The sequence below is a fragment of the Canis lupus genome, chromosome 10 (assembly GCF_003254725.2).
Source record: "Canis lupus dingo isolate Sandy chromosome 10, ASM325472v2, whole genome shotgun sequence".
Taxonomy (NCBI): domain Eukaryota; kingdom Metazoa; phylum Chordata; class Mammalia; order Carnivora; family Canidae; genus Canis; species Canis lupus.
In genome coordinates, this window is record NC_064252.1 from 56,686,541 (window position 1) to 56,698,974 (window position 12,434).

Consider the following 12,434-nt stretch of genomic DNA (forward strand, 5'->3'; position numbering starts at 1 on the left):
GGATTTCAATAGAGAACAAGAGATTTAAAACTTTTTTGTTTTGTTTTTGCTCTTTTTTAAAATTGTCAATACCAACTATAATGGCTATTCAGAATCATTGCAGTATTATCTGGCTTACTCAACAGGCTGGAATTTTTAGCATGTATGCTTGTGAAGAAGGCTTTGCCACTGGTGGACGAGATGGGTGTATTCGATTATGGGACACTGATTTCAAACCAATAACCAAAATTGATCTCAGGGAGACAGAACAAGGATATAAAGGTAATATATGTATTAATACCCATAACTTTAAGAGATAAGCACAATATGAAGTTCTGTATTTATATTGGTTTCTCTGTACCCCATCTTATTCCAGAAAGGACTTAAGGCAGTTTACATAAATAGATAGAAAGAAAATCGAAAGTGTATTAAAAATAAATGGATACCCCGTCATCCTCATTTGCATGAAGGTATCTGCATGTATTAGTGATATTCCTGCTACAAAGATCAAGGAGATAATGGAAAACTACTGAGTGGTATCTTGGGAAATGGGACTTTGAGTTATAAAACAGAAATTCTGGATAAATTGGTGACCCCAAATGAGACTGCACCTAGCTTCCAAAAATAAGTAAATAATTGATGGGAAAAACAAGACCAAAAAATGGCTTTAAAGTAGTAGCCCATGGTAGTGGGATCAGAGTTGGGGACCTGGGTTCAAATCCAGATTTCACCTGTATAGATTTGAGTTGATTTTTTTTAAAAAACCTGTGGGCCTCAGTTTCCTCATCTATAAAATGGGAATGTCACTAGCAACAACCTCATAGAGTCGTATGAGGCTTAAATACACTTACAGAGTGCTTAGAGTAAGTCATGGTACAGTCAGCACTCAACAAATATTAGCTATTAGTACAGTATACTGAGTATGTGTACTAGGGAATACAAGGAGTTTGTATACATCTTTTTAAATTCTCATGATAGGCTTATAGTCTCATTTTTACGGATAAAGAATTTGGGCTTGAGAGAGTTTAAAGTGGAAATATGAACAGAAAAGATAAGTCACAGGCAGTGTTAGTACACTAAATAATGGAAGAGGCCCCAGATCTTGCTCATGGCTCCTGCAGCCAGCTCTGAGAGAGGGGTGCTCAGTACCATGAGTCATGCCATCCATAAGATGAAAACTTACTCATTGCTCAGGTGAAGGTGAATTTCTCTCACTGCTGAGATGGGAGAAAAATTACCTGAAAATCTTCCTAGAGAGGACTCTGACATGAGATCAAAAGTCCTCAAAATGCATGGAGAGAGCTATTACTCATCAGATTCTTTTTCTTGAAGCCCCTTGATGCAAGCTGATGGCCATGTAGCCACAGAGGTTCCTCCAAAGGCCAAATTGCCTGGTGGTGCTCAGAGCTCTGTGCTAGGCTGAGGTAGATTCCAGAAGACTGAGAGAAGAACAGTACCTATTCTTTAGGCCATCCTCCTTAAATAATGTTGTTGTCAACCAAACCTTGCTTAAAAATTAAGCATTAGGGAAGTGAGCGGAATATCATACTTCCTACACATATCCAGAGTCCAGCTTCCTTAAATATCTATTAAATATGAAAAGTCAGCCAATCTGGAGATTGGATTGTTGTCTTCTTATGGAAGCTCAGAATCTTGGTTTGGATGCATTTCGGAACATCAGGCACATGGGTCAACATTCCGAGTTGTAAAATGTAGTGTCCACCTCAGTGATCAACAAGGAGACAGCCAAGGCTCTTAAGGTCTTTGCTACAGAGATGAACCAGTATAACTTTATCCAGAAAGATATTTCAAGCAGATAGAAGCAAGTAAGCATCCTGAAGATCTAGGTAAAACAAGTTATTAAAGCAACCAAAAATGTTTGACCTTGAATCATGAAACTTCTTGCTGTATGTTTTAAGGTAAACTGAGAGCAAATCATATACTTTGGTAACAGATGAGTTAACTTACTGGGCGGGATTATTGGCCATAAACTGGCTGGATATTGGGCAGCATCAACCATAAGTGATGATTCCTTTTTGGCATCACTTTATCCAGCTCATCCAAAAACTGTATCACATAACTAGGGTATAGATTTAAGAGTGGGTATCAGAACAGAAACCATATTTACCCTGCTGTACTTTTCTATCTGATGGTGAGTCCCTAACTTTGGGCTTTCAAAGGAGAGTTCAGGAGCCAGTGCAGAATGAGCATCCAGGTAACCAGGGCTTTATATTGTTTACATGGCCAACTCCTGTCCCGCAGAGTCAGAGGAAGATGGTCAGGGACACCCTGCATTTTGTGTCAGTCTCAACAGACAACACACACACGCACACACGCCCTTGCCAAGGTCAAAGCAGATACAGGTGGTGCATGGAATACAGGAAGCATGCCTGCACCTCCCAGATGCCGCCTGTAGTGCCTGGGCTTAGTTTATCAGGATGGAGATTGGCATGTACCTACAGATGGATGACCAGTGAGACAAGAGTCTCTATTTCTGTGGGAGTAACGGACTGTGCTTTTTAAAGGATCTTGAAGACCTTTCTGCAGTTTGAGCCCAAGGGAGCCTTGAAAATTTGTGCCATTCCTCAAATGGCAGCCATATTCTTCCCACCCTCTTGATTTTTACAATTACTGCTCACTACCGATATTCTTATTTTCTTAATATCTTACTTTGATTTTACCTCGCTTTTTTTGTTTTTTTGCTGCTTCTCAGTATAAGCAGTAATATCTGTGAAATCATGGCTTTAATACATTGTTTGTTTATATATATGTATTTTTACCCACTAAGGCACTAACTATTGAAATAAAAAAAATTGTCCACGTAGTATCCTCTCCTCCACCCCCATCAGCGGTGCCCTTGCCTGTCACATTTTTGACAACACAGTAACAGAAGTCCACTATGTACTAACAAACTTCCGAAGAAATGTTGATGTTTATTCTAGCTCTCAGTGGGAAAACGGTAAATGTATAGTATCAGAAGAATGAAAGCCTGGTTGAAGTGTTGGTAACAACCCCAAGTCCAGCTGAAGTTCCTCCAGTTTGTGTGGACAGGGCCAAGCAGGGAAGCCTAGATGTGCTTGTGCCCTCTGCCCAGCCATAGTACATCCTCACCCTGAGGCAGGAAGGAGGCTGTTGTGTCCAGAAGCACCTTTGCATAGCTCAGAACGGGGAGAGGTTCTCAGAGTAGCCCTGTCTGTGGTGGTCTCAGAGGCTGGCTGCCCAGGCCTCTGGTTTCCATGATGGTAGGAGAGGGGCCAGCATGAGGTAGGGACCCAGCACAAGGATAGGGATCAAAATATGTAGGGTATGAGGAGAGGATTAAAAGTAATTGAAATGTAAACCATTTCTAATCCGGCTTCTTCACTAGCCAATACCTTACCATTGGTCCTCTGAGCATTTGCTTAGAATGTGGGGAACAGCATGAAGGAACAGGAGTGGAAAGGAAAGGGTGTGGGGAAAGGATGAAACAGGAGGAAGAAGAGCGGACAGAGGACATTTGGGTGTACTTTGTCTCATCTCATCCCCCCCCAAGAGAAGTCTTGGCTTTCTCCTCCACCTTCGGCCTCTTAGCCTCAAAAATGGAAACAAAATACACTGGAAAGGAGCAGATTCAAGCACAGCAATGTTAGAACATTTTTGCTGTTGATTTGAACGTGAATCGACCTGTACAGGTGGCTTTATACTTGTAAGAATTTCTTGATGTAAATGAGCCTCCTTCAGCATTTTCACTCTTTGTGTAACAATGACTCTTGAATTCGCTTCAGTGGAAATAGAGTGATTTCTCGTTTTACTCAAACAGCCAAACAGCTTTCTAAACAAATTTAGCAAGAGAATTAATCATGGCCATGTCCCAATTTCCATAAGTAGTACCGATATTCCGTGTTTCTTAAACATAAAAGTGAAAATTTAGAAATTGCTCTTCACTAGCATTTGGGCCATTTATAAAGCATACATATTTAGTCTGCTGCTTGTGAGGACTGCTCTTGCCACTCTTGTAGACTTCCAGAAAATCTACAAAATGGCCATTTCCAAGTTGTTTTGTGTAAACAGTCTTAAGATATACATGTATTTGCTATTAATTGCTAAACATCAAGAGAAATGAAACAGTGTTTACATTAAGATAAACACTAAACTCAGGGGAAAAAAGCAGTTGATTATATAGAGAGACAGTATCAATCAGTTGTCTTACTTCTTTTTAGTGTTGAGCTTGAGCTAATTTAGACCTTTGATTTCTAGTGAAAACAATGAACCCCACTATGGATTGAAGGTGAAGCAGCTTTGGAGGTGGGTCATGCTCACATCCTTAGGAAATGTGCAGAGCTGGAGCTGATGCTTGGGGCTTTCTGGCCCCTCCCCAAGTCTTAAACAAAATGGGCTTCATAAGCCAGGAGGGGGCAGCCCCGGTGGCGCAGCAGCTTAGCGCCGCCTGCAGCCCAGGGCATGATCCTGGAGACCCGGGATTGAGTCCTGAGTCAGGCTCCCTGCATGGAGCCTGCTTCTCCCTCTGCCTGTGTCTGCCTCTCTCTCTCTCTTTCTCTCTCTCGCTCTGTGTCTCTCATGGATAAATAAAAATAAAATCTTAAAAAAAATAAGCCAGGAGGATCATTCCTCAATCAAAGAAATAGTAATACTTCATTTACACCAATGAATTTTACACTTTTGTGAGTGTCAATAGATTTTTGCTGAGTGATGAATCTGCAAACAAATTTTTTGCAAACAATGCATGATAATATAAACCAACAACCTAATTTGTCCGGGATCTCTTATCTACAGTTCTGAAAGACAAAACACTAGGAATTCCAAAAAAATTTTTTTGAGAACAATAAACTTTTTTTTATTGTGATAAACATTATAACCATTTTTAAAATTGTAATTCCATTATGGTTAACATACAGCATTACATTAGTTTCATGGGTACAATATAGTGATTCAACAATTCTATGCATTACTCAGTGCTTGTTGTAATTGTACTCTTAATTTTCTTCACGTATTTCACCCATCCCCCCCACCTGCCCTCTGGTAACCATCAGTTCTCTACAGTTTTTTTTTGTTTTGTTTTTGTTTTGTTTTTGTTTTTTGTTTTTTAGTTCTCTACAGTTAAGTCTGGTTTTGGTTTATATTATTTTTTCTTTGTTTCTTAAATTCCACACGAGTGAAATCATACTGCATTTGTCTTTGACTTATTTCACTTAGCGTTTTACTCTCTAGCTCCATTCATGTTGTTGCAAATGGCAAGACTTCATTCTTTTTTATGGCTGAGTAATATTCCACATTATATACATATCACTTCTTCTTTATCCATTCATCTATCATTGGACACTTGGGCTGCTTCCATAATTTAGCTATTCTAAATAATGCAACAAACACAGGGGTCCATATAGCTTTTTTTTTCATATATCTTTTTGAATTGGTGTTTTTGTTTTCTTCGTATAAATACCCAGTAGTGGAATTACTAGAGCATGTGGTAGTTCAATTTTTAATTTTTTGAGGAACCTCCATACTCTTTTCCACAGTGGCTGCCCCAGTTTGCATTCCCACTAACAGCACATGAAGTTTCCCTTTCTTCCACATTCTCCCCGACACTTGTTTTTTGTTTTTGTTTTAACGACTACGACAGATATGAGGTAATACCTCATTGTGGTTTTGATTTGTATTTCCCTGATGATGAGTGATTTTGAGCATCTTTTCATGTGTCTGTTGGCCATCTCTGTCTTTAGAGAAATGTCTATTGATGTTTTCTGCACATTTTTAAGTGGACTATTTGTTTATTTGGCGTTGAATTGTATACATTTTTAAAATGTATTTTGTTGGCTAACCCTTTATCAGATATGTCATTTGCAAATGTCTTCTCCCACCCACTAGATTGTCTTTTAGTTTTGTTGGTTGTTTCCTTTGCTGTGCAGAAGCTTTTTATTTTGATGAAATCCCAATAGTTTTTGTTTTTGTTTCCTTTGCCTTAAAAGACATATCTAGAAAAATGTTGCTATGGCCAATGTCAGAAAAATACTGCCTGTGTTCTCTTCTAGGATTTTTAGCCTTTTAGATCTCACATTTAGGTCCTTAATCCATTTTGAGTTTATTTTTGTGTACAATATAAGGAAGTGGTCCAGTTTCATTCTTTTGCATGTAGCTGTCCAGTTTTCCCAACAGCATTTATTGAAGAGACTCTTTCCCATTGCATATTCTTGCCTCCATTGTCAAATAAATTGATCATATAATCATGGGTTTATTTCTGGGTTCTCTCTTCTTTTTATCCATGTGTCTATTTTTGTGCCATTACTGTTACTGTTTTGATTACTACAGCTTTGTAGTGTATCTTGAAATCTAGGATTAGAATACCTATTTTGTTCTTTTTCAAGATTGCCTTGGCTGTTCAGGATCTTTAGTGGTTCCATACAGATTTTAGTATTTTTTGTCCTAGTTCTGTGAAACATGCTATTGGTATTTTTTATAGGGATTACATTAAATCTGTAGGCTGCTTTGGGTAGTGTGGACATTTTAACTATTCTTCTGATTAATGAGCGTGGAATGTTTTTCCACTTGTTTATATTATCTTTAATTTCTTTCTTGTTTCATAGTTTCAAAGTACAGTTAATTCACCTCCTTGCTTAAGTGTATTCCTAGATATTTTATTACTTTTAGTGCAATCGTAAATAGGATTGTTTTCTTAATTTCACTTTCTGCTGCTTCATTAATAGTGTACAGAAATGAAATGGGTTTCTGTATATTGATTTTGTACTTTGTGGCCTTACTGAATTCATTTATCAGCTTTAGTAGTCTTTCAGTGGAATTTTTAGGGTTTTTCTCTCTATAGCATGTCATCTGCAAATAGTGAAAGTTTATTTCTTCCTTACCAATTTGGATGCCTTTTATTTCTTTTTCTTGTCTCGTTGTTGCTACTGGTTCTGGTATTAAGGTAATGCTGGCTTCATAGAATGATTTTTTAAAAAAACTTGGTTGAATAGTTTGAGAAGAATAGGTATTAATTCTTTATATGTTTGGTAGATTAGCATGTGAAGTCATCTGGTCCTGGACTTTCCTTTGATGGAAATTTTTTGATTACTGATTCAATTTCCTTTCTCATAGTAGATCTGCCCAAATTTTCTATTTCTTTATGATTCAGTTTAGGGACATTATATGTTTCTAGGAATTTGTCCATTTCTTCTAGGTTGTCCAATTTGTCTAATTATTTTGGCATGTAATTTATCATAATATTCTTCCAGGGTTTTTTTTTTTTTATATTTCTGTGGTGTCATTTGTTATTTCACTTCCTTTTTTTAAGATTTTATTTATTTATTCAAGACACAGGGAGAGGCAGAGACACAGGCAGAGGGAAAAGCAGACTCCCTGTGGGGAGCCTGATACAGGACTCAATCTCAGGACCCTGGGATCATGACCTGAGCCAAAGGCAGACCCTCAACCACTGAGCCACCCAGGTGTCCCTCTTCTTTCATTTCTGATTTTGAATCCTCTCTCTTTTTTTGTGGTTGTGGTGGTGAGGGGCAGGAGGGAAGACCTGATAAAAACTTTCAATTTTGTTGCTTTAGTCAAGGAACCAGCTCCTGGTTTCACTGATTTGTTTTATTATTATTATTTTTGTTTTATTTCATTTATTTCTGCTTTAGTCTATATTATTCCTTCTATTGGTTTTAGGGTTCATTGTTCTTTTTCTAGGTCCTTTAGATGTAAGATTAAGTTGTGTATTTGAGTTTTTTTTTTTTTTTTTGAGGTAGTTCTATATTGCTATACACTTCCCTCTTAGAACAGCTTTTGCTGCATCCCAAAGGTTTTGGATCATTTGTGTTTTCATTTTTATTCATCTCCATGTAAGTTTTGATTTTGATTTCCTGTTGGTGTTTTGGTTGACTTGTTAATTGTTTAGTAGCATGTTATTTAACCCCCATGTATTTATGTTCTTTCTAGATATTTTTCTTATGGTTGATTTCTCGTTTCATAGAGTTGTGGTCAGAAAAGATGCATGGTGTGATTTCAATCTTTTTGTGTTTGTTAAGACTTGTTTTGTGGACTAATGTTGATCTATTCTAGAGGATGTTCCATGTGCATTTGAAAAGAATGTGTTCTGCTGTCTTAGGATGGAATGTTCTGAGTATTATCTGTTAGATCCATCTGGTCCAATGTGTCTTTCAAAAGCCACTGATTCCTTATTGACTTTCTGTTTGATCTATCATTGATGTAAGTGGGACATTAAAGTCTGATACTGTTATTGTAAACTATTGATGCTTCCTTGATGTTTATTATTAGCTGTTTTATGTATTTAGGTGATGTCATGTTGGGTGCAGAAATATTTACAGTTGTTATGTCTTCTCATTGGATTGTTTCCTTAATAACTATCTAGTGTCCTCCTTCTTCTCTTGTTACAGCCTTTGTTTTAAAGTCTATTTTGTCCAATATAAGCTTTGCTACCCTGGTTTCTCTTCATTTCTATTTGCATGATAAATGGTTTTCTATCCCTTCACTTTTAGTCTGTATGTGTCTTTAGGCTTGGAACAAGTCTCTTATAGGTATAAAGAAGTTTCTTGCTTTTTTTTACCCATTCTGTCATCTTATGCCTTTTGATTTTAGTGTTTAGTTCATCTACATTCAAAGTTATTATTGATAAGTATGTAATTATTGCCATTTTGTTACTTGTTTTATGGTGGTTTTTGTAATTCTTCTCTGTTCCTTTCTTTTGCTCTCTTTTACAGTTCGTTGGTTTTCTTTAATGATATACTTAGAGTCCTTTCTCTTTATTTTTTGTATATCTATTACTGGTTTTTGATTTGTGGTTACCATTAGGTTTTATATAAAATCTTATGCATAGAGCAGTCTATATTAAGTTGATGTTCATCTAAATTTAAACCCACTCTTTACTCCTCTTCTCTCCCCAAGTTTTAGGTGTATGGTTTCATATTTTACCTTTTTTAATTTTGTGAATCCATTGACTGATTTTTATAGATATAGTTATTATTTTGTGCTTTGTGTTTCTTATTTTTCTTACTCCTACTTATGGTCTTTCTTTTCCCCTCAAAGAGTTCCCTTTAACTTTTTTTGTAGGTCTGGTTTAGTGGTCATGAATTTCTTTAAGTTTTATTTGTCTGGGAAACTATTCTTTTAAAAGATTTTATTTATTTGGGCAGCCCGGGTGGCCCAGTAGTTTGGTGCTGCCTTCAGCCCAGGATGTGATCCTGGAGACCTGGGATCAAGGTCTGCATTGGGCTCCCTGCGTGGAGCCTGCTTCTCCCTCTGACTGTGTCTCTGCACCCCGCCCCCCGTGTCTCTCATGAATAAACAAATAATAAAATATTTTTTAAAAAATATTTTATTTATTCATGAGAGACACATGGAGAGAGGCAGAGACACAGGCAGAGGGAGAAGCAGATTCCTATAGGGAGCTTGCTGTGGGACTCGATCCTGGGACTCCACTGAGCCAAAGGCAGGTGTCCAACCACTGAGCCACCCAGGCATCCCTCTTTATCTTTCCTTCTGTTCTGAAGAATAGTTTATTGGATAGAATATTCTCGGCTGTAGGTTTTTTTCCTTCAACACTTTGTATCATGCTACTCTCTTCTGACATGCCACTCTCTTCTGACCTGCAAAGTTTCTGCTGAAAAATTAGTTTATAGTTTTATGAGGTTTCCCTTGTAGGTAACTGTTTTCTTTTCTCTTGCTGCTCTTAAAATTCCCTTTTTATCACTACTTTTCACCACTCTAATTACTAGATGTCTTGGTGTGGGCCTCCTTGAGTTGATTTTGTCCGGGGCTCTACATGCCTCTTGGATCTGGATTTCTGTTTCTTTCCTCAAATTTAGGACTTTTTCAGCTATTACTTCTTAAAATAAATTTTCTGCCCCCTTTTTGTCTCTCCTTTCCTTCTGGAATCTATATAATGTAAATGTTATTATTACACTTGATGGTGTCACTGAGTTCCCTAAGCCTATTTTCATTTTTTTTTATTTTTATTTTTTCTCTCTCCAGTTTAGCTTGATTGCTTTTCATTACTCGGTCTTCCAGGCCAGTGATCATTCTTCTGCTTCCTCCAGTCTACTGCTTATTCTATCTAGTGTATTTTTAATTTCAATTATTGAGTTCTTCATCTCTGATTGGTTCTTTTTTTTATATATATATATCTCTTTAAGGGTCTCACTGAGGTACTCCATTCTTTTCTCAAGTCCAGTGAGTATCTTTGTGACATTTACTTTAAATTCTCTATCAGGCATATTACTTATCTCCATTTAATTTAACTCTTTTGCAGTGATTTTTTTTTCCCGTTCTTTCATTTGGGACACATTCCTCCATCTTCTCATTTTGTCTAACTTTCTGTATCTGTTTCTCTGTGTTAGGAAAGTCAGCTATGTCTCCTGTTCTTGAAAGTGGTGGCCTTATAAAAAAAAAAGAGGTCCTATAATGCCCTATAGTGCAATGTCCCCTATTCACCAGAACCTGGTACTTCAAGGTTGTCTCCTATGTGTGTTGTATGTGTCCTACTGTTGTGGCCGAGCCACTTTTGCCTTTAGTCGAGTCCTCTGCAGTGATTCTGCTTGCTTGTTGTAGACAGTGTTTGGTCCCTTGTATTGTCAGTGGGCCTTAGTCCAACTTGGGCTTGAGTTGAGTCAGAACAGGCATTTGCCAGAGATGCAGTAGCACTGAACTGCAGGAGAACATGAGAGTGGAATGCATATCGTTAGCAAGGTTTGCATAGGTCTGCAGTGGAAGGGACCTGGAGCTGGGGGCTATCTAGAAGGGGCATGTCCACAAGGGGACACAAAGGTGAGGCATAGTATTAGCAAGTTAGGTAGGAGTGTTGGTGCTACTGTGCTGGTTCCTGCAGGTCTGTGTGTTTAGTGTAGGGGTGGGGGAGAGAAATGGTGCTTGCCAGCTCCTGTGTTCCTGGAGACGTCTCCCAATGACCCCTGCCCCTTCAGCATGCTTTGAGATTAATAAACAAATTTACTTTTTCTATACTCTAGGCATTTTTCAAACTGCTTCCTTTATGCTGCATCTCCACAGAGCTGTTTGTTGTGCCCTCTAAGAGTGGGGACTTAGTTTCCTTTCACTCTCCTGGCTCTTGCAGAGCTGAACCTGCTGATTTTTAAAGTTCCAGGTTTTAGTCCTCACTGATTTTAAGAACTCACAAAATTCAGCCCCTCTGCTTTTCAAAGTCAAATGTTAAAGAGATTCATCTTCCCTGAGTGGGCTCCCTGGTGTGAGAGTCTGTTTTTCTCTTCTCTGTCCCCTCAGCATCTCTCCCTCCCATGGAAAGTCCTGTGGGTCCATTTAACTCCCAACTGCTTCTCCACCCTTCCTCTCCTCTTCGATGTGGCCTTATCTATATTTAGCTGTAGAGAATTTGTTCTGCCAGTCTTTGGGTCCTGTTTCTGGGACACTTAGACTGATGTGGGTATTATCTAGTTGTATCTGTAGGTCAAGGTGAGCTTAGGATCTTCCTATTCTTCCATCTTCCCTAGAAGTCCTCCATTTTAACTATTTCTAAGTGGGCGTATCTGTGGCATCAGTTAAGTCCATTCGTATTGTACAATTATCAGGACCATCATCTCCAGAACATTTTTCATTTTCCCAAACCGAAACTTCATACCCATTATACAATAACTCTCCTTTCTACTCTTCTGGCCCCTGGAAGCCACCATTCTACTTGCTGTTTCTATGAATTTACCTATTTCAGTTACCTCATATAACTGAAGTCATACAGGATTTGCTCTTCTATGACTGGCTTATTTCTCTTGGCATGATGTCTTCAGGATTCATCCATGTCATGGTATATGCCAGAATTTCCTTCCTTTTTAAGGCTGAATAATATTCCGTTGTATATGCCACATTTTATTTATCCACTCATCTGTGATGAATACTTGAGTTGCTTCTACCTTTTGGCTATTGTGAATAATGCTGCAGTGAACATGGCTGTACAAATATCTCTCTGAGACCCTGCATTCAATTCCTTTGAATATATATCTAGAAGTGGAATTATTTGATCATATGGTATTTCTATTTTTAATTTTCTTGAGAAACTGCCATACTGTTTTCCATAGCAGCTGCACTATTTTATATTCCTACCAGCATTGCACAGGGTTCCATTTTCTCCACATCCTTGCCAAGTCTTTTTTTTTAACAGCAGCTATTCTAATAGGTGTGAAGTGGTATGTTATGGTTTTGATTGGCATTTCCCTTAAGATTAGTGATACTGAGCATTTTTCATAAGCCTGTTGGTCATTTGTGTATCTTCTTTGGAGAGATTTCTATTCAAATTCTTTGCCTATTTTAAAATCAGGTTGTTTTTGGGGTGCCTGGGTGGCTCAGTCAGGTAAGCATCTGCCTTTGGCTCAGGTCATGATCCCAGGTCCCAGGTCATGGCTCAGATCATGATCGAGCCCTGCATTGCTTCTCCCTGTCTCTTTACTGCGCCCCCTATTTGTGCTCTCTCTCTCTCTCTCTCTCTCTCT

The 12,434-nt window shown here is 38.2% G+C and overlaps 1 protein-coding gene across 6 annotated transcripts in view; it reads left to right on the forward strand.

Annotated features, from left to right (window-relative positions):
• Positions 1-12,434, forward strand: part of EML6 (EMAP like 6) — a 269,805-nt gene that overhangs the window by 126,437 nt on the left and 130,934 nt on the right. For all 6 annotated transcript variants that reach the window (XR_004803100.2, XR_004803099.2, XR_004803097.2 and 3 more), the window contains exon 7: positions 126-261. Coding sequence is in view for 3 of the 6 variants with exons in the window: in XM_049115524.1 (XP_048971481.1) it covers positions 126-261 (136 nt within the window). In the remaining 3 variants the exon portion in view is untranslated. The remainder of the gene's footprint in view (positions 1-125; positions 262-12,434) is intronic.